This window comes from Alligator sinensis, unplaced genomic scaffold (assembly GCF_000455745.1).
Source record: "Alligator sinensis unplaced genomic scaffold, ASM45574v1 scaffold1204_1, whole genome shotgun sequence".
Classification (NCBI taxonomy): domain Eukaryota; kingdom Metazoa; phylum Chordata; order Crocodylia; family Alligatoridae; genus Alligator; species Alligator sinensis.
This window is the reverse complement of record NW_005842412.1, coordinates 320,586-343,821: the sequence shown is the minus strand read 5'-3', so window position 1 is coordinate 343,821 and position 23,236 is coordinate 320,586. Positions and strand designations below refer to the sequence as shown.

At 42.4% G+C, this 23,236-nt stretch overlaps 1 protein-coding gene across 2 annotated transcripts in view; it reads right to left on the bottom strand.

The window, feature by feature from the left end:
* Positions 1–23,236, bottom strand: part of DYM (dymeclin) — a 373,790-nt gene that overhangs the window by 314,730 nt on the left and 35,824 nt on the right. For both annotated transcript variants that reach the window (XM_006030025.2, XM_025211554.1), the window contains exons 3-5: positions 4,672–4,724; positions 3,701–3,794; positions 1,924–2,057 (exon numbers count right to left, since the gene is read on the bottom strand). In XM_006030025.2, coding sequence (XP_006030087.1) covers positions 1,924–2,057; positions 3,701–3,794; positions 4,672–4,724 — 281 coding nt within the window. The remainder of the gene's footprint in view (positions 1–1,923; positions 2,058–3,700; positions 3,795–4,671; positions 4,725–23,236) is intronic.

The window sequence follows — 23,236 nt, the reverse complement described above, 5'->3', positions numbered from 1 at the left end:
ATGGAGATTATAGCACATCATCATCATGAGCACAGAGGATTAAGGGTTTGCTAATGTGTGCCCCAGGGCATGCAATGGCAAGCACCAGGAATCAAACCAACATTTATTTATTAGATTTATCTCCTGCCCTATCCAAAAGGCTCAAAGCAGCTTAAAATAAACAATCAGGGACAAACAGAATTCCCCAAACACCCCCACAAAACTGGTGAGGTCCAATTCTCTTCCCTCCCTGCCTAAACCCCCACAAGCAAACCCGCCTGCCAATCCCAATCATGCCTCCCAACTGCCACTCGCATCCAGTTACAAGAAACCTTCTCCCACCCACCCCACCACTCCCTGCCCACCCATTTCTATTACTCTGCTTCAATCCCTGGGGAGATCTCCCCACTGAACACATCACCCCCTCTCCTACAGACATCTCTTACATTACACACCAAAACACTGCTACTGATCACCAGGCATCCTGCATGGCACTAGAAATTAGAGATGCAATGGATCTGACTACCCAGGTCAGATAACGGAGGAAAACATTTTGCTTTTATCTTTGCGATACCAAAAAGAATCTACTGTCGGTATGAAAGCCTACCTTTAACATAGCACCATTCATCATTAAATCTCCAGGTGCTGTACAAAGGAGGTCAGTATATTATGTCAATTTTACAGATAGGGAAGCTAAGGCAGAGAAAGAGGAAGTGATCTGTACCAGAGGTCACTCAGTGGCAGAGCCAAAAATCAAAGCCAGGTCTCCCGACTCCTAGAGCTATATCCACTAGGCCACACATGAGTCTCATAAATATTAAAGGGAAGAGGAAAAAAGATTGGACTAATCTTTAAATATTACGGAACATGACTGTGTGATTTAGGCAACCAAATGCCTCAACCAAATCCCCTCAAAATACTGAGCATGCAGTTTCCCAAATAGCTGTAACATCATCTTTCCTACCAGTGGTAGTATAACAGACAGGACTTGCTCTAAGTATGGCTGTGGCCTAGGCAAAGGGCTCTTTTGATCTTGGCATCTCTCATGTACTCAAATAAAGCAGATCTGGTCAGAAGGCCAAGAACCTAGTGGAGGCAGTGACAGAGCTGGTGGATGGATACTATTTCACACAGCAGCCCTGACACTGCCTTTACTAAGTTCTTTTCTTTTGAGCAGACAACTTTTACATAGCACAGAGCAGAGAGGGACAGCACCATCTTCTGGTCAGATGGTTTCTTTCCAAGTGGAATTCTTCTCAAATAGGTGCATGCTCACTCCATGCACACCAAACTGTGGTACCTTATACAGTGCTGAAAACTACCTTGAGACCACAGAATGCTTAGTAAGATCCTGAAGACATCCACTGTCTAAGTTTAAAAACTGAATCAAGATTAAACTTGAAGATGAAGCAACAGAAATTTAAGTAAGCTGTAAAATGCTAGGCTGTGGAGAAATGAATGGAGAATGCTCTGCTTTTATTTTTTTTAAAGGAAAAAATGAAAAATCTTTATAGTAAAAAGGTGCCACATGCCTCCCTGAGCTTTGTGAAAAACTGCCCCGTTGTCTTCAGTAGAAGTTCCAGACAGTCAACTACTTTCTGGAAGCTTTGAGCACCCTGGAGACAGATACCAAGGGAAAGATTCAAAATTCACTCAGCACTGGCTTAGCTCATATACTGTACCAATGAATTAAAGTTAGAATTTTACTAGAGACTTGAATGGGAACCAAAGCTGAATGTTTTTGAAATTCCTGCCCCACTTGCTTTCAGTTTCTCCTCATGATCAAAGTATCCCCAATATGGCTGAAAACATCTCTGCATGCAGCTGATTGCTTCGTAATTTCTAATTTTAAGATAAAGCCCAAGAACCTTAAGCTGGACAGCATCTAAGTAAAAACTTTTTCAACAATTCTCATCTGTTTCCTTGACAATATTATAGACCTACCATATAAGCCAGGTGTTCTTTCCTCGTACGTAAAATGAAGTTGCAGTTCCTCTTCTGTCATCTGACTGATGAACACTTTTAGCAAACAGCAAATAATAAACAATGCATTGTGGGCCTGCCAAATAAAGAGGTGGCTACAAGAGAAACAGAAACAAGAGTCAATGATATTCAACACATTAATATTCAGACATGATCATCACCAGGGGTGTGCTACAGAAGACAGGTCCCAGTGACCTGGGCAGGGCAAAGGCAAGGCTCCCCTGAGCGATTCAAAGGGTGGACTCTCAAGGCATTTCTACATGGCAAACTTGCTGCACCAAACAGCAACAACCTCAAACGCGGGCTGCGTCCCAAGCCACCAGCAGGTTAGTCGTGCCCATGAAGTGCTGCACACTGGCTAATTAGCCCATCCAAAGAGTTTCACAAGCCACAGTACTGCTTCCAGGATAGGAGGCAGCTTGCACATGGACCTTTTCTAGAACTCCTCCTTGAGTTGTGTGCCTTTCCCTCCATGCACTTTTCCCAGGTGACATCATTCTACATGGAAGAAGCTCTGCAGACCTCAAGGGCACAGCAGCCAAGACCAGCTATTCTCTGCAGTACTGTCCGCAGAGTCCCTACAAGCAGCTGCAGGGGGACTCAGCCAACATAGTCAGTGCCTGCTAAAGCTTATTCTGTCAAAGTGGTTGCAGGGACAATAAAGCACAAGCCATCCCTTCAGAGATGAGTCTTTCTGGACAAGGAGGGAGCCCTGGATCTAAAATGATTAGGAGAGGTTGAGGCATCTACAAGGTTTCAGCTTCCTTCTCTACGAACACCTTCCTGCAGACCGACACTTCCAGAAAAGAATAATCACTGGAAAGCAAGCCTGATGAAGGGTATTTATACCCGAAAGCTTGCAAAAAAAAAAAAAATGTCTAGCTATTTGAGTTGGTCTAATAAAAGATATCAGATTTACCCAAAGAACCTTGTCTGCCCATTTCCTTAGACCAATATGACTATACAACCTATACCCCTGTAATCACTGGAAAAACACTGAAATATCTTCCTTGCTGGGAGGAAGGGTGTAGATCTCATCATACAAATTGAAAACCATAGAATTTTAGATTTTCTGTTCTAGACTGGTCAGCTCCAGATACTCTAGGGATAATGTGCCAGCTTTATAATAAATAGATTTAGCTAAAAAGATGTCAGCTGGTTTTTTATGTCTAAAAATAAGCACTTAAGATGAAAAACAAATGTGCAGTAGCAGCCATTGCACCTACATTTTAGAACGCTTACAGAAATCCTTAGCTCATCAGCCATGCTCTTAAATTTTATTTATGCTCCAAGGAGTTTTGAGTCTCAAACTGTAAATCCAGTAGAGGACAATTTGTGTAGCATTTTTACTGTCTGTCATGCCCACCCACAGGAAACAATGGGGACAGCAAAGCCCCAGACCTGAATTGTGGGTAGGGAAGATTAATCCAAAGGTATTTAAAAACATATGTTTATCACATCATTTAGAACCAGTCACACAAAGGAAAATATAATATATAAAACCGAGAATGGAAATTTTCTTATGTTTCATTCCCAGTGCTTCAAATGTATGAGAGACACGTTTCTTTTTAAAGGGAAAGTTACATCAAGCAAAAACAAAAATTTACAGAACCTAAATTTTCACTTTTCTAATTAAAGGCGTGTAAAGAGCAGCCCTCCTGGCAGTACTCAAGGACTATGAACAAAACAAACATTTAAAATGTGGAACATAATACACCACATTGCTCTGGTAACTTACTTCTGACATTCTGCTGAAATTTTTAACTCCTTGGTTCTAGAAAGGAAGACTTTAATCAACGCTCCAAGATTTCCTGACCGAGGATTGTTCTCAACTAGAGGAGAGATATGAAAGAATACATGGCATTTGTAATTTAATATTATGATAATTATTTTGAACAAAAGATAGATTGAATATAGTTTTTAAGGTCTGCACAGTTCTAGGACACACAAGTACATCCCCACCTATTTTTCAGAACATGTAGTTAAGGAAGGAAAAAACCTTTAAGATTCTTCTGTCCCCATTTTTACCACTGCAAAAAATGAAACAATGAAATCCACACTACTTTGTGCGAGATTACTCCCGAACCCAAGAGATCTCACTGTCAGTGAAACATGCTTGATCTTCAGAGTAAAATTTTCCTTTTAGAAATATCCTTCTATTACTCAGTTGTTTTTTTACTAGCCCTTGCTTCCACAAGCTCCTCAGATAATTCCTATTTATTAGCATTTACCCAGTTAATAATTCCGATGTTTTAATAGTGTAGTAAGACTAAACACTGCAAGTTAAAAATTGAAAATGAGAAGCTAGCTACAGAATTATCTTCTAATTCAACATGGACTCTACATCATACGTATGACACCCTGTACTTCTCCTCTATCATCATTCCCCCTGAATGTACAATGTTTTAAAAATCACTATGTGAAAGAAGTCTGCTCAGCAACTGGTGCCCAAGCCACATCCTTTCTTTGGAAGCACACAGAATAAAGCAGTAGTGACAATTTTATGTTCAAACGGCACATACAAGTAGAACGTTTCCACCTATTATTTGGGGGATAAAGATAATTTTAAAAAATCTTACTGGTAGAAAACAGATGGATGAAATTAATACACCACAGACACAGAAGTTTATATGAACACTGCAGTTTACCAGAGAAGCTGACAACGTACAAAATGCAAAAATAAATGGAGACATCAAAATAATCGCTTACCTAAAGACTTGCAGACTGATATGGTGGCTTCTTCCAAGAGCTTTAACTCAGCACTAGAAAAAGAAAAAAGAAAGATTTAATTATAGAAGCAATGACAAAGAGGGCTGTGTGAAATTTCACCAAGCGTTTACTTTCAAAGCTGTTTCTATGTGTTTCAAGCTCGAAACAGCGAAATCGAAATAAAACAAAAAACATCGAAACAGCTTCAAAATTAAATGAGGGCACCTGAAACGTTTCAAAACATTTCAAGCTTCGAAGCAGCACAGTGGTGGGAGGCAGGGGAGAGCCAGGGCTGCACTCCAAGTGGCTTACAGCCCCATGTAGCTCAGCCCAGCGGGGAGCACAGCCCTGGCTTTCCCCGCCTCCCACCATAGGGCTGCACTCCGATGGGCTGGCAGAGCCGATCAGAATGCAGCACCAGCTCTGCCCGCCTCCCACCTCCAGGCTGTGCTCCAATCGGCTCTGCCAGCCCCATGGAGCTCAGCCCAGTGGCAGGAGGTGGAGCATAGTGCCGGCTCTGCCCGCCTCTTGCCACCGGGCTGAGTTCCATGGAGCTGTGAGCTCGCATGGGGCTGCTCAGCTCCCAGCTCCATGGAACTCAGCCCGGTGGCGAGAGGTGGAGTGCAACACTGGGGCTGTGCTCCCCTTCCTGCCACCAGGCTCAGCTCCCAGCAGGTCGCACCCCCATGGAACTCAGCTCAGTGGCGGGAGGCAGAGGGCTCAGCTCTGAGTGGCTTACAGCCCCATGGAACTCAGCCCGGTGGCAGGAGGCAGAGCACAGAGCCGGCACTACGCACTGCCTCCTGCCAGCAGGCTCAGCTTCGAGCAGCTCCAAGCAGCGTCTTGAGCTCCATGGGGTTACTGAGCCGCTCGGAGTGCAGCCCAGTGGTGGGAGGCGGGCAGAGCTGTGACTGAGCTTTGCCTCCTGCTGCCAGGCTGAGCTCCATGGAGGTGCGCCAGGTGTGGGCTGCGCCTAGCACCGATCCAAAACGGCAGGCTCTTGTCATCCGGCATGCAGATCTGGGGGCTTGCACCCCCAGGAGTGCTGCGGGGCTATGCCAGACTCCTCCTGGGGATGTAGGCCCCCTGATGTGCACCCGATTGACAGGAGGCTGCAGCTGCTGCCTGCAGCCAGTAGCAGCATCCGTCTTCCCCGGAGTTGGGTGTGGGCCGCACCCAGCGCTGGTCCCAGGTGGCAGCAGCAGCCTCCTGTCATCCCACACAGATCCAGGGGCCCACACCCCAGGAAGAGTCTGGCACAGCCCTGCAGCGCTCCCAGAGGTGCAATCCCCTGGATCTGCATGCCGGATGACAGGAGGCTGCCACTGCCAGCAAGTTTTGTTTTCAAGATTTGAGGTACAGTTTCCAAGAAACTTCTGCACCTATCTCCTTGAAACTTGGCAGGCTTCATGCCCTCAGAAGGGGCTACCATCCCTGCAATTTGCATCAAAATCAGGCAATAAATGACAACATTTTAGGCATTTTCATAATTCCCCATTATAGCCTATGGGTGAAACAGAAACGAGTCGAAACAGCAAAACAGTTTCGACAAAACAAAACAGGACAGTGCTTCGAAACGAAACAAAAACTGTCCCTTCAAAATGGCAAAACGGATGTCGAAATGAAACAAAGGTGTTTCGCACAGCCCTAATGACAATTTCTGAGCCTATAAAGGTCTGCCACTTACAAGATAAAATTACTGCACTTAAAACAAAAAGCTCTAACACTCCTGGAAGAAAGCCATAATCCAAATTACAGAATGCCATTTACCTGGTTTACACAGGTTATAAACCTATAGACACACCATCCAAAATTTAGGCTGCTTACAGACATGGGAAAAAACTAAAACAGCGCTTTACTTTCAGCTTGGCGCACCTTCACATCAAACACGGCACATGCCTGGGAGAGGGATCAAGTTAGTTTGATCCGGCCCTGCAGCATCTGTATAGATTTGGCGCTTCAGCACGGCTTTTTGGTGCTCTTATCTAAATAGCTGATTGAATCAGCTATTAGATAAAAGTGCCAAAAAGCCCTGTTAAAGCACCCAAACTATACAGACACTGCAGAGCTGGGTCAAACTAATGGATGCCTCTCCTGGTAAAGCACTTGGGGGGGAGGGGGGGGTTGTTTCATGTCTGTCAGCACCTAGAGCGACTATAAACTGGGCAATTAACCTGTGTTTCACTTTGTCAAACAATTCATATTTAAAGTGGGCTGACAATGTTACATGTCATTGGCTTCACTGTGCCCATGTTTGTTCTGGAATAAACAACATTGAAAAAAAAACCATGCAGGACTCCAGTTTGATTTTGCAGAAGAATGTTAGCTTTGTCCTGGGACCCCTCTGTATTGCATAACTGTAAGAGGAGAGATATAATCCCTTTTCTAAAGCTGAAAATAAGCAGCCTTAATAGAAAGATATTTAACTTCAAACAGACAAAACATCCAAATTTTATTACCCTACTATAATAACTGTTTTCATGTAATAGAAATAGCTGTAAGTCTGGTACACATCCAAAGGATTTTTTAAAATACATTAATTGCCAGATAACACATTTATATGAAAACCCCTAACCTAAAAATCAAACTACTTTAAAATAGTGTCAACAGTGTTCTACCTATAATACACATTTCCTTACTTAGCATTTCTAGCACCATAAACTGCTTTCCATGGACTGTACAAATTAACTAATCCTCAAAGCCTGTGTGAAGTAGGTCAGGAATTAGTTTGCTTTTGTGGAAGTGAAAACAGAAATGGTTATTAGGTTTCCTTCCCAAGGCCACATTAAGCACCGTAAAGGTATAGAATTTAAATAGTAATTATCCAAGGGTCTAGTCTTCTGTCAACACACAGCAAGACAGGAAGGGAATGTTCAGAAATGGAATGTTAATATCCCTCTTTTGGTTTAATGTTGTTATTAACCTAACAAATTCTACTCCTGTAGTACAGTATATGATACACTATAAAGCCAACAGATTTTGTATTGTGGGGGGCTGCCCTTTAATGCCTCCAAACCTACCTTGCTGGTTTTAAGAAACATGGTATGAAACAACATACTAAAAAGTCAACCTTCTTCGGGTAAATCTTTTATTAGACCAACTAATATTTCATAGATTCCATAGACATTAGGGCTGGAAGGGCCCTCGCAAGATCATCAGGCCCAGCCCCCCGCCCCAGGGGCAGGAAGTCAGCTGGGGTGAGATCACCCGAGCAAGATAAGCATCCAAGCGTTTCTTAAAGGTATCCAGAGAAGGTGCTTGCATCACTTCTGGGTGGAGTCTATTCCAGACTCTGGAGACTCAGATGGTAAATACATTTTTCCTTATGTCCAGTCTAAGATGGTCTTCCAGCAGTTTGTGACCGTTAGACCTTGTCTTCCCTTAGGGTGCCCTGGTGAACAGACATTCTCCCAGTTCCTGATGCACACCCCTTATGTACTTATAGGCTGCTACCAAGCCAGCCCTGAGTCCTTCACTTCTCCAGGCTGAAGAGTCCCACGCCTCTCAGGCTCTCCTTATAAGGCCTGCTCTCTTGACCCCTAATCATGCATGTGGCTCTCTTCTGGACTCTCTCAAGCTTCTCCACATCCTTTCTAAAGTGTGGAGCCTAGAACTGGATGCAGTACTCCAGCTGCAGCCTCACCAAAACCAAGTAAAGCAGGAGGATGACTTCTTGGGTCTTGCTTGAGATGCACTGGTAGATGCAAGACAATTTTATTCGCTTTGCTAGCTGCGGCATCGCATTGCTGGCTCATGTTCATCTTGTGGTCCATCGTGACCCCCAAGTCTCTTTTGGTCGTGCTGCTAGTGAGTGTAGCACTGCCAAGCCTATAACTATGATGTGGATTTTTTCTCCTGAGGTGGACTACCTTGCATTTCTCTGTGTTGAATGTCACTGGGTTTTGATCCGTCTATCTTGTGAGCCTGTCCAGGTCAGCCTGAATTGCCAGCCTATCCTCTAATATGACTGCACTTCCCCATAATTTGGTGTCGTCTGCAAGCCTAACCAGTCCACTTATGACACCTGAATCCAGATCATTTATGAATATATTAAAGACTACTGGTCCAAGTTATGAGCACTCGGGGATGCCACTGGTCACCGTGTGCCATGTTGACTCAGTTCCACCGACTATCACTCTCTGGGTCCAACCACGGAGCCAGTTCCCCAGCCATCGGACCATAAGGTTGTTGAGGTCGCACTTCCCCAATTTTACCATAAGGACATCATGGGAAACCAAGTCAAAGGTTTTTTTTTAAATCTAAATGTAGGACATCAACCTCTTCTCCTTTGTCCACGTGATACGTCATCTGGTCATAGAAGGAAATGCGGTTGGTCAGGCAAGACCTACCCAAAATGATGCCATGATGGCTCTCTCTCAGAATGTTGCCTTCCATTAGCCTGTTGTTGATGGTCTCTTTGATGATTTTTTTCTAAGATCTTTCCAGGGATTGAGGTCAAACTGACTGGCTTGCATTTCCCTGGATCTTCCTTCCTTCCTTCCTTTCTTTCTTGAAGATAGGCATCACATTGGCCCTCTTCCAATCTTCAAGCCACCACATTGGCCCTCTTCCAATCTCCCGAGCGCCACGAGGTCTCAAATATCCTTGCCATTGGTCACGCTATGATGTCAGCCAACTCTTTTAGCACTCTTGGGTGCATTCCATCCGGGCCAGCTGACTTGTGGATGTCCAGCCTCTCAAACTGTTCCCTCACAAGATCTTTGCCAATCACAGGCATATGATCTCCCTTACCCTGGTAGTGCTGAGTCCTGTCAGGCAGGGTGATCCCCTTTGGCTGGTGGAAAACCAATACAAAGTAATCATTAAGGAGATTTTGTCTAATATTAATATTAGAACAAATAATAATAAAAGATATCGGATTTATTCAAAGAACCTTGTCTACCTATGCCCTTAGACCAACACAGCTACAACCTGTACCCCCTCATACTAAGAAGTGGAGTTCATTCACTTCCATTTCCCCAACTTACTGGTCACATCTACACTGGACATTTACTGCAATTGTCTAATTAGCTCCGCAGTAAGTGTCATGGCATCTACATGTGCTATTAGGCAGGAGTAAACTAATTAAATCCACAACAGGGTATAACTTGTAAATAAAAGTACTTCCTGCTGCAGAGTTTTTTTACTCCACAGCTACGCACGTGTAGACATTGGAGGAGTCAGCTGGTCCACAAGGGTGCGTCTGTGAGGGGGGCTGCTTGCTAGCTAGCCCCACATTGGAGCACCCTTGTGCCCCAGCCAGCTCCTCTGCAGCATGTTGAGCCAGGTTAGAGCAGCCCCATGCTGGCATGCTGACCTCCCAGACCCTCTGCCAGCCGGGGCTGCTCCAACCCAGCTCAACATGCTGTAGTTCCAGGCGCACATGCAAACGGCATACCTGGGAACAATAAAATTCAGGGCAAAATGCACTGGAGTCTATTGCTTCAGATTAATAACATGTATCGACACACCCACTATCTAGTCCATATGAAATTCACCAAGTCTTTGGAAAAGCTGCTGTCTGCCACCCCAATCAAAAAGTTTGGAGAGATTTCACCATGGATCACTATGAAAAGGGATTTTGTTTTCAGGTTATGCATATTGAGCTGAATGTTCAACTGTCAGCTTCTGACCAGAAAGAGAATAACTATCACAAGAGGCACTTTACCCTCTGTCCAACAGAGCCAAGGAGGAAGAGAGTCCAGCATGCAAACAGTCGAGTCAGATATTAATCCTGCTCCTTATTCTTCCACTGGCACTCAGGTACCTTTGAGAAAGGTCAAATGCACTGTTGTGCTAACCATAACTTTAAACTCTCATCTGTGGCCTGGAGACACCAATTTATATTTCACAGACGTTTACACTGTGGTCAGAATTTCAGAACAAAAAAGTGGGTGGCATACGATGTCTGAAAGGAACCAGGCCAGGGAACAGTTAATGCATCAGCTCAAGGATGGGAAAAATCTGGGAGGGTTTTAACTGCTTTACTATATAGTTTCCAACCCCTTCCCATCCTGCCTGTTTCCAGCTTCATCTATCCCAGCATCTTTTCACACACTTATCAGAACCCTACAAGCTCTAACACACTTATTTCACCTATTATATTGTGTCTCAGCTGCATTGCCCATCCCCACATCTCCACCTAATTCTCTCTCTGCCAATGATTCTCTCACCCTTGTTCATCTCATCCCTTATCTATTACCCAAACCACCTTGTGCCAACAGCACTGAAGGGAAGCCTGTGCTTTCTCCTAGTTTCTCCTCTGAAATACAATTTATCAAAGAACTCTGAAGGGTGAACAAGTGAGGAGGAGTGAATTCTGGTATGACCTATCAATGCAGAGTTCTTAATGAAAGGGTCAGGTAAAAATTCTCTCCTTACATTTCATCCAAGTGCTTTGGATGACTCTGGGTGGAAGGTGTCATAGATATGCAAAGTATTTATGTCTAATAAATTATTCAGCCCAGCAGTAAAGCACCTGGAGGTTCAGAGCAAAACCACAGTTTAGCAGGGTCAGGAATCACTCCTTCCCCATTCATGAACTACCCTGAGTTAGCACCCTTTTTTGCTGTCAGAACCACCTTAAAACAGAAGTGCACTTTGGCTGCTTTAAAAAGTGACCCAAAAGGCTCCTAAAGCTCAAGTCTCTCCTTACGGGATGTTTTCCCCAGGATGTTATTGTGTGGTAATTAGAGATCATCCCACATGTTCTCAGTAGGATTCCTGCCTATAAAAAAAAATCAAGAGAGCTGCCTGCAGAAGCACAAACTTCTCTAGGGATTCAAATACAAAACAGATTTGTTCCGGGGAGGTCTGGCTGTCCCACTCATCCTCAAGTCATCCAAAAGGATTTTAGTACAGCAAGACTGAAGGGATTTGGCCAATTCAATCACCACAATCCTAGGAGACCTTCAAATTGAGACTCCACAGGAAGTACTTTATTGGATCAGACTGATAACCCGTCTAGACCAAGGGTCAGTAACCTTTCAGTAACGGAGGGCCAAACTGACACAGGTCAGTCATGAGGAGGGCTAGTGTGTTCATTTACTATGGGACTGATCTTCAGCGGCAACATGATGATGCATGGCTCCTTCACAAAGCACATGCACAAGGACTACTGGACTTTTCCCAGCTCCTGGCAGTCTCTTGGCAGTGGGAAGGACTCATGGAGCACCCACCAGAGCAGCCCATCCCCCTGCAAACCCCAAGGAGAGACAGTCCCCAGCCCTGCACATCCAAGGGAGTGGGGGGAAAGCAGCCCTTGCTCATGAACTGATTGAAGGCAGGTCCCCTTGACACGCCAAATCCCAGCAGAAGATTCCTACCTGTCGAGCATCTCTAATACACAGCGATCTAGCAAGCACAGCCCCAAATGGATCATTACCCGACTGCTCCGCCAGTCCCTGTCTGGTTGGGAACATACTGGAAACCCTGCTCCAGTTCCTGCCATTGTAGCTGCTCCCCAGTGTGGCCCACCAAGCTCCAAAACCCAGTAGATTGCTAGGAGCATCCAGAAGTAGAGTGAGCTTCTGGATGCTTGAAGGAGCCACAGGAGCGGGCCAAAGCAGCTATGTAATCCATTCTTCTCCATGAACCTGGTAGCAGCTGCAGCAGCAGGGACTGAAATAGAAGTACCAGCATGTTCCCAACCAGCCAGCACCTAGTGCACCTGGCAGTTTAGGACCAGGTGTGTCTATTCCCAGTCCCTGCTACTGCAGCTGTTGCAGTGGCCAGGAAGATGAAACAACTTCCCACATAGTGGACAGCAATGGAAAAACCTATTCCCATGAAGTTCTTAAATAAATCCTAATAGATAAATCCTAATAGAGCCTGCCTTAAACCCGGCTATGAAAGCTTTTACATGCTCTCCCCCCCTGCTCACCTCGGGATAGTCTAGTTCCTCTCATATTTTATTTATTAGATTTATATCCCACCCTACCCAAAAGGATCAGAGCAGCTTACCATAAACAACCCAGAGAGAGGATTCCCCAAACAGGCACAAGAACCTGAGAGCTCCAACTCTCATCCCCCAACCATCACTTCCTTGTCCAAACCACAAGTAAATCCCCCCATCAATCCCAAATACTACTTAAATCTATCTGGAAACCTTTTTCCACCTCTTGCCCCTGCCATCTTGTGATGAGATCCACAACCTAACTATATACTGAGTAACTAGCTCCACAATTTAGTTTTGTGCACCAACAAAACAGAGCCTGGGGCAACTGTGTGTGACCCAAGACTTTTCCCAAATCTTAGCCCATAAGAAAGAAGAGGATTTGCGGGAGGAGGAGATATATAAAATGGAGGCCAGTGGAGAAGAAAGGAAGATCACAGACAGAAATCCATTTGTACGCAGCACACGTTCAAGAGCATCTGAAGGCAAGTCAAGCCCAGCAATCCCTTCGATTTGAAAATAATCACTTCAGTCCCCTAAAAAGATTCCCAGTGAAGCCCTTCTCACTCCAGAAAGTCCTCATCCCAAAAGGTAGGCAAGAGAGAGAAAACTGCTTAAACTCCCATGTCCCTTCCCCAGCCCCATGCAAACTCCCCGACAACAAATTCAAGGTCTCATATTTGCTCTTTCTACAGGCTACAATCTCATTTGTTCGTTCCTGCCACCCACTTGTGTGCCTGCCTCTTGGAGGGCAGCTGACTGGACTGGAAGGAAAACAAAGCAGAGCTTCTAGACGGGGATTTTCCCTGGTCTACAGACATTTGTTTGGAAATGATTTAGTGATCCAAGACCCAGGATTTTCAAGAAAGCATTTTTATTTCTATGAAGACAAAATTAACAGAATCTAAACCACAGACAGGAACAACACCTTTTTAAGCATCTGTTTCTAACAGTTCTCAGAATATAAATCAAGTTAAGCCAAGTTAACATTTGAAGAAGAAAAAAAACTCTATAATAAACATTGAGCACTGAAGAGCTCAAAGCACTTAAAGATGAGTATCATCACCACCATCACCAAGAGCAGGGGAAACTGAGGAATGATTAAAGTAATTATTGTGTTGTTTCCTCCCACTTCCCCACACCCTGTGAAGATCTAAATCGTACATCTTTGTAAATGAAGTATGCAAGTGTTGCCATAATCAGTTTGCCAATGCTCCAATTCTTCCAAAACATTAGCCAGTATTTCCCAGTAAGCAATCTGACCGAACTCAAAAGTGACAGAAGTCATTCAGGAGACTAACTTGGCAAACAGTTCCATCCCTTATGAAAATGGGAGCAAGACAATAGGGTATTGGTAAGATCAGCATTCAAAGAAACGGTCATAAAGATTTTCAGTGGTAAAATGAGTCAAACGCTTCAAGACAGAGTGTGTCCACCAGTGAACTGAGATATCAAAAGGCAATTAATTTTAAGAATTGAACAGATTACCCTACACACTGGACTGGCTCCGATGAGAGAGAGAAAACATGTGGTGAAAGCAAAGTCTAATGCCCTGCCTCTAAAGACAATCTTAACTTATGATTGTGAGCTTCCTTGCCGTTAAACATCTGCTTTGTTTCCTGCTTTATAAATTGCTTTTACAGATGAATTTCAGAAAGACTCTACTTACTCGCCAATACATTTTTTAGTGTTAAAATTTCATCTCCTAGGTGGTCTCCAATTTCAATTCTAGAAACATACAGCTGTAATTAAAAACAAATGGTATAAAAATGGAAAACAGAGTCAACGCCTACAGACGTTTGAGTTTACAGGGTCTGAACGAAACAGGGACTTCTCTCAATTTTTATTTTTATTTTTTTTACTTAAAAATCTGTCCAGCTGGCTGCTTGTCATCAGGATGTATTCCTTCCTGACACTGACAGATTGGGAGAACGTTTCTAGGATGCCAACTCTACCACGGAGTTTTTCCTGAACGCAGTATAATCTTAATCTTTTAATTTTTTTGTTTTGGGGTTTTTTTAATGTTTTATAAAAGAGTGCTTAGAAATTCACCATGGGGTCCTGTAACTCAGGGCACTTTTACACATGCTCTGACACATTCTGATTAGACTGCATTGGACCAGACTTGATTAATCGAGTCTGCGTGCTGCAGCATCTCCGGTGTTTTAAAATGGTGGCGGGGGCACTTTGAAACACAGGAGGCTGCATACATGAGATGCTGAGGGTGTTTTAATTAAACGGGTGTTTTAATTAAATTATAACGCCTCATCCCCACCTCAGAGTACATGTATAGGCAAAATGACATGGTTAATTAAATTTTCTCTAACTGCTATCTTAAATTTTGATGTTAATCTCTTAAAGTTCTAGAATTTCCTAATTTTTTAGTGCTTAACTTTCCAACATAGGTTTTGATCCATAATTATTCTACGAGGCAAACTTAAAATGGCAAGTCATTAGGTGAAACACCTCACTCCTTTTCTAGATCAAACCAGACTGGAAAACAGGATCTTCAGATTTGCAGCACAGACCTTTGTATTTTGAGAATTTTTTTTTCAAACCAAGAAAAAAAAGGTTTAGCACTTAAACCTTCCCCATGCCACTGTCTCAAATTCTGATAGCAAGAACAAGAACAAAGGATTTAATTTTGCCATTTTGAAGGAGTGCCCTATGTGGGAAGGGATATGCCTGTAAAATCTCGGCAAAAAATATAGACATTATCATGTAAGTTTCCCCACCACTGTAAGTACATACCCAAAGAGTGTAATATTATTCCTTTACTGCTCTCAGAAAATATTATTAGGCCCCCAAGGATGAGCTTATAAAGAGGGTGCAGTGTATAACTAAAAATCAACCCATTTTTAGGAATCTGAGGCAAAGCTTAACAGGAAATACAAAATAAACGGCCATGTAAACAGTAGCAGTCAGCTAAGCCCAAGTAGGAAAAAAAAAAAGTGTGCAAAATGTGGAAAAAGTTGCCTGAATAATTTTTCTGTTATGAAGACAGAAGATAGCCTATATTAACCACTTCTTCAGAAAATGCCTCCTCATGTCATCAGCCAAGATTCATGAGGTGGCATGAAGCAACAACACTAGCACTAGCTATTAGATTTGCTCTGCACCACAATCCCTCTGGAGATGCTGTTTAGTTAATGAATGAATATAAAGATGGAAAGTTAATATTAAGCAAGGATCCTTTCATTAATCCACAGTGTAGCACTGTTAGGCTTCAAACTGTTTCCTAGTATTGCCAAACAACGAGAGAGAACGGTTTTCAAGGAATGAAGCTCATTTAGAGTATTGATCACAGGGCACTGTTCAAGAATTCTAATCCTCCTACCACTTAAAAAAAAGAAACTACCCATAAAGTAAGGGCCGACATATTGCCAAGGACACTTTTAAAAAGGTATTCATGAATTGAGGCATAAGTTTGAATCTTTGTTTAAAGTTGTCAAATTCAATAGCTTAGTCATCTATACAGGAGTAAGAAGTCAAGAAGTTCCTATGACACTGTATCTTCTTTTTTGAGAGACTCGCTGTCTGGAACAATGACAGCTAGAATTTACAATACACATTTCCATCCATCACCCAGGTACATCACACAAAGAAGTGGCTTGCCCTTATACTGCTGGGTTTTATAATTGCAAAGAACTTGTTTATAACTACTCAGTTGGTTTAGTAAAATAGATCACATCTACCCAAAGAACCTTGCCTGCCTATTGCCCTTATGCTATATTTTTGAGATTACCTATACATTTGTCATAGAACAGAAGAAACCTAAGATTGATTGCTCTCTACAGATTTAAAGTTAGAATAACTAAAGTGTGTGGATATAAATCATTCAGATGAGGAGGCTTCCATTATTACTTTCTGTCACACTGTCATCCTAAATTGTCCCACTATCATATTTGTGATATTCTGTCTAAAATCATCATTGTCTTGGGCTGCAAAATGCTTAAGGAAGAAGCTGTGAGCATGTGTGCATCTCTGTGTATGAACTTTTATTAGGAAAAAAAGTTTTTTTTCTTATGTGTTTGCCACTATGTGGTAAAATCCTAATGTGGACAAGGAAGTTCACAGCTTCCACACCTGTTAGTTTATCCCCCATAGGCTAGGGACAGACATTCAAAAAGTCTGAGACTGAATTGATTCAATCTTTGCAGGTTAGTCTAACCTGGCTAACCTGGACCAGTTTTGTACCTGCAGACATCCCCTCTGGACCGAGGAAATGCAGGCACATGCCTGCAGTGGCTCAGGCTAAAAGCCAAAAGGCACTAGAGCAGCCCTCCCTTCCCTTCCACAATGCTGAGCTGAGGGAGGCATGGCCAGGCCCTGGCAGAACATTCTGATTAGGGAGGGCCCGCCCCCCCCGGCTGCTCCTCTGACCAGCAGAGTTTATCTCAAACTGTTTTCACCCACTTTAAAACTGGTTTGTGTGCACTGAATGTCTGTTCTATTACAGGGTTAAACCAGTTTCTGATCACTTAAACTGATTTATGTGTAACGTCTGTCCCTAGCCCTAGTGTTTAACTCAACCAGCTAATGTGAAAAATTACAAACCAGCTTACCTATATTAGGAGTATACTACATCTTAGTTACGACCTGTTAGCCAATACATGTGGGTGGCAAGAATATGCACTTTTTCTCCATTATAAATGCATGCTATGCTTGTAGAACACCTTTGAACAACATGACCTTGACCTCTATGCAAAAAAATAACTATTGCTTATTAAATATATCAACTTAATCCCCATTTACCAGTTTTCAATCAAAGACTAAAAACTCCACTATTTCTGGAATCTTGAAGTCCTAAAAGATTAAAGTAAATGAAATTATAGTAGGCCTGTATTTCTCAATTGGATTTTATTTCTTCTAAGTGTAAAATTCCAAGCTTAACATTTTTTTATCTCTGCTGCATATATAATTTTGCCAAAAACTTTCATTTTGGCTTTTGACAACTTTTTCAAGGAAAAAGCAGAGTGAAAATGAGATCAGCCCATGTTATTTACTTATATACAAATCTCAATATATCTTAAAAAGGTAATACATCTACCCGCTATCTTCTGCTTTAAAAATACAATTCACTAGCTATTTTAGAAAGTATAAATAAGAAAGGACTTAGCTCTGCAAAATGTTAAATGAGTGATAGTCCTGGACATGATGCCTCTTACCCATCCTATATAATCAAGTACTAAGTTGTGATTTTGGGAGGCAAATCCACTTTCCTTAATAAGCTCCCTTAGAAATATTTTTAGTTGCCTGACCTGTAGTTCTAGCAATACTCCAATTTTTATAAATGGTCATGCTTTCCACAAATGCAGAAAAGTCAGATTTTTTTTTTTTTTTAAGGGAATACAAAGGACGGGGTTTTTTTGCTGTTTGGCTGTGGACTACCTCTTCTACCTTCTGTTCTACAGTCTCACAGAACACTATTTAAACAGAATCAGCAACACTAGTACACTGAACAAGAAAGTTTTATAGTTCAATTTAATTTTTGAAAATCCTATTTCAATTTTTTTAAAACAATATAACTTGCTAAAACAAGAATTATTTTTATTGATCAGTATTATTGGAGGGTGGGGGGGTGGAATCAATAGATGACTTAAAAGATTTGATCCCTGTTCCATACCCACTCCTTCCATGTTAGAAGCAGTAGTTCCAGCCTTCACTCCTAAAATTTCTAGATTGGAGGAATGCCTGGTGAATGTAATTCACAGTATTTGCAGCTGCTACATATTCAAAAGATACTGATCAAAGAAAAAGCCTATAAATCCCACAACAGAAACAGCTTAAACCACCTCAATCTGGGTATCAGAGTTATAAATGCCAGGGTACAGAAATCCTCAATCAGAATGAAAGATGAATCATTAATTATTTGCATTCCACTGGCAAATATAACAGGGGAAGTCTACTGTCACAGCATAAAGAGATAATAGGTGTTAATACTGTACTGAGGAGAAAAAAAAAAGAGGACACACCTGCTGTACAACTTGCTAACTCTTATTTCTAAAATGAAAAAACAGCTGTTTAGGTGCCTGTATTTTTATGCAGTCAGACAGGCGTCCTGCTCTGGGCTGAAGACAGCCACAAGAAAATAGATTTTGTTTTGTGGAAGAGTGACAGAGCATGGGTGGCAATAGGGGCTGGAGCAATGGTGCCAGCCACTATTCTTGTACCCCCTCAAAAATGGCACCTAGGGCTTGTGCCCCAATTGCCCACCCCTAGTTATGGTACCACAGTTTAGTGAGCTTTTAGGAATGATGGGGGAGCACTATTAACTGTTGTTTTAAAATACAAGTTGTACTGATACTCCTGCACCACTCAACAGCCGAATTTAAAGGAAGAATTATGAATTCCTGCCAGGGAGCAATGAACTACAACTATTTCTAAGTGTCAAAGTGCCACTGGCTATAACTTCAGAAAGCAGGCACCAACAATCTACCTAGCAGCCAGTGGGGGCCAACACGTGGCATGCATAAACACAAGTGGCACAGGCAATCTCTGTGTGTGACACAGCAGCAGACTGCGCAGGGGAAGAGAATTGGAGTAGCCCTCATAGGGAGTACAGAGCTAATTTCTCTTCCATGTTTCAAGGGTGTTGGTTGTAGCTGTGTTGGTCTAAGGACATGGGTAGACAAGGTTCTTTGGGTAAATCTGATATATTTTATTATACCAATTAACAGTTGGAGAAATGCTTCTTTGCAAGCTTGTGGGTACAAATACTCTTCTTCAGGCAGGAGAAGCAGGATATTTGTACCAGAAAGCTTGCAAATAAGAATGTTTCCAACTGTTAAGTGGTCTAATAAAAGGTATCAGACTTGCCCAAAGAACTTTGCTGTTTTAATTCGTGGCATACCTGCCAAAAAGGTTGGCCCCCATTTGCTGCATTAGGCCATTCTCACACAAAGGCCTGCTTTCTCAGATGGCGGGGAGGAGAGGTGCGCATGTATACCAGGGTACAGGGCTGGAAGTATTAAAGTGGCTTATAGCCACAGAGCTATAGTATCTGCCAATGTGGCAGAAATAAACTGGCAATAAAATTTTTATATGCATTTCTGTGCACAATTTTAAAATTGATCAACATGGTACTCTACCTACAGCTAGGCAGCGGAGAAGAGAAAAATAAATCTTCCAACCATTTATTTTTAGCAGCTTCCAAAACAAGGTTGAGAACCTATTACTCACCAAGACACAGTCCTCAGGTTCAAAATGCCTTTGGACCTCCCAGTGATTTTAGTTTGATCATGTGATAAGCGCTTATGGAAAAACGTACTGTGCATACAAAATACTTTTATTTAATAAGGGTTGTACTTAAGCAGCATTCAGAGCAAAAGTAGGCCAGTTCGCAACTGATCATTGGCAATCCCTTGTAGTTGAGGAGGATTGTCTTCCACAATTGCTTTATCTGTGGGTCCAAATAAGGATGATGAGGCTGATCTTGGATCAACAGACACTGCTGCAACGTGGGCATGTGTTTTTGTGCAGGGTGGGTGGCTCTGGATTCTTGATTTGGTCCACAGCATGCTGTTTCTGCTGCTCTCGCTTTTCCATCTCCTGTTGCTATTGTTTGTCATTTCAAAGTAATGACATCTTGGCAGCAGACTCTTTTCCCATTTGGGGCAGTCCTGGGCAATAGTCTCTCACGCGTTGATACTGATGTTACATTTTTTCAAGTTGGCCTTGAGGACATCCTTGAAGTGCTTTCTTTGTCCTTCTCTTGACTGCATGCCTTAACTGAGCTGAAAGAATAAAACTTGACATCCAGAAGACATTGCTGGCCCAGTGAAGCTGATGGACATATAATTTAGTTATGAACTGAAGGTAGAAGAGCCCAGGAAAACAAAAGCTGCAAAGATGCACCAGATTCACTGATTGCTGCCTCTTGAAAATATTATGTACCTGTCATCACTAGACCCTTATGGAAATGGATAAGAATTCTATTCTATTCGCTGTTTTAGAGGCAAAGTACTGAAGCACAAGAAGATTAAGTTAGTAAGAGATCACAGGCCAATGGCACAACTTGTAAACACAGATAATTCCTCTCTCAGAGGAACAGGACAGGTGTTCTGGTGGCATCTATGTTCCGAGTTTAAGTCCCCAAAGCGAGGAAGTACCTAAGTCAAGCTGGTTTGTGCAACCTTAACAGTCTTCCCTTTGCAAATAAAGGCTACCATACTGCATAAAGCAAGCAGCAAAGGTCATATCGCAAACTCAGCCTGTAATGGCATATCCCTGAGAGTATGTCTTAATACCACAACCCAGCACCACCATGAGACTCACTGAAACTGCACCAGGTGCACTAGCTCCTGCACTGGAAAGTGCATAGCTCTGCTAGTGTGCATGCCAATGTGCTCTTAACAGACTACATGACATCTAGTTCAGGAGCTTGTCCACAGAGCAGGCATGACATCTCAGCACAGGACTGCCTTGCACCTGTAGACATAGTTCAAGGAAAGTGGGAATCTAAGTTTCTTAGATTCCATTTTCTAATACAACCCAAGTCTCTAACTCAATTTTGAAATGGATTTACAATTAAATTTTCAAAAAAAACCTTCTCAAATTATTAGGTAACCTTCACTGGTACTTTCAATTGGAGTTATACACTAATAATTAAATGAAGGCACTAAAGTTGCCATGATAACTTTTAAAAAGTAAGAAAATGCTAAAGTTAAGTTCAATACTGCACTGTTCACTTGGCCACACTGAACATACATAATATTTTATATTCTTGGGTTTTTCCCTCAAGGTGTAAAGATTTGCTGTTATCATCCTCTAGAATATACACATTGAGCAATGCAGCCAAGTTCACAATGGATAGTTTTCTCTGGCCTTGCTTGTTTTGTAGATTGGTTGGTATAAAATGATAAGTATAAAGACTTTAAGCACATATACTAGATACAAAAAAGTTATAGTGTACCTACATTGTATGAATCAATGACTTAACATAAAATAAAATCTCAATTATTTTATTGCTATAGTGTGTGTGTGTGGCGGGGGGGGAGAGGAAATCAAGGTTTCAGATAATTGAGATTTTCTAAACAGGACTATAATTTCCAAAAGCAAATATGAGAAGGTGTGCTACAAAAAGTCACTAGAGGGCATGCTATTTGATTTAATTACAGCATTAATTTAAAAACACAGTTCATTTTCTGACATAAAATGTGTCATTTTTCAAAATGTACCATCTCATTAATGCTACTTAAGAAATCAACTGCGTACAGATAGAGGGCATCGTACCTTGAGAAATGTTATCACAACTAACTGCTAACGATTTACATCATACACATGAGAGGACCACAGAGGCACAGAAAGGTTACTAAGCCATTATCCTTAGGAAGCAGGGTTTTATTATCCATATGGAATCTTGCATTACATCAAACATTATTCATATGCAGTATACCGTTAGATTATTCACAGTTATGTTTTGAGGTATTGAAATTTCTTTTCTATCACTTGGCACCCGATCTCACACTTCTACCTTTATTTTGTTAGCACTTGATGAATATTTCCACTTCTGTAATCATTTTTTTATAGCAGAGAAGTTTCTTCCATCAGTGAACTAGCTTCCTGCAAGTAATAATCTCTAGAGTAGGTAGCTTACTGCTGAAAAGTGATAATTTTCAGTCCTGGCAGGTTTTTATTTCGGGCATAGTCAGGCCCCTCTAATTTAATACTGCCAGAAAGACAGATTCTGCTATCAGATACTCTTAGCGTAAATCCAGAAAAACCTCCATTAAAACCAGTGGTGTTTCTCACAAATAGCGCTCTGGCTAGGGACAGATATTACACATGAACTGGTTTAAGTGATCAGAAACTGGTTTAAACCTGTAACAGAACAGATGTTCAGTGCACATAAACCATTTTGAAAATGGCTGAAACTGGTTTAAGATAAACCTGATTGAATATAGTATCAGTCTTAACGGATTTGGGTCAAACTGGTTTATGCAATGTCTGTCCCAGATCCCTTGCTGGTTTAAGCTAAATCAGAGTCCCCGAGCATCCCAGATGCTTTGCAGCCCTGGGCAGGGCTCTGCTCTCTACTCCAGTCCAGCAGGGCTGGCTCCTCACCTCTGCTCCCTGGCTGCAGCTCCAGCAGAGACAGCAGGTACAGCAGCATCTGCCTGCTTCCTCTTGCTCCCCCCACTCCCCACCACCAGTCCCTACTCAAGCAGGGATCCCCCCTCCCCTCTGCCTTACACAGACACCACAGCATTAGCTAGCAGACCACATGCTGGCTACAGTCCGTGCTGTGGGAGGCAGGACAAAGGCAGACAGGACAGTGCTGGCTTAGGGCTTTTTGGAGCTAATCACCAGGTCAACTGGTAATGTCCCTCTGTTCCTTCCTTGAAAAAAGTTGTTTAAGAAGAGCTTGAATTAATAAGAGAGGCTGTTGTTTTGTTTGATGGACTGATAAATGCTAACAACTCCCTATGTAACTTAATGCTGTGTTATCAACGGCGGGGGGGGAACCCCACCCTAATCAGAGCATGCTGAAGGGGCCTGGCTATGCCCCCCTAAGCTCAGCACTGTAAAAGGGAAGGAAGGGCTGCTCTAGCACCCCCCACCCCAACTTCTAGCCTGAGTAGTACCTACAGTGCATTAATGAACGTGTATATGCACCCAATGAAAGTTACTCTCCAATGGTGTCTAGAGGCTTTGACAGGACACGTTTTC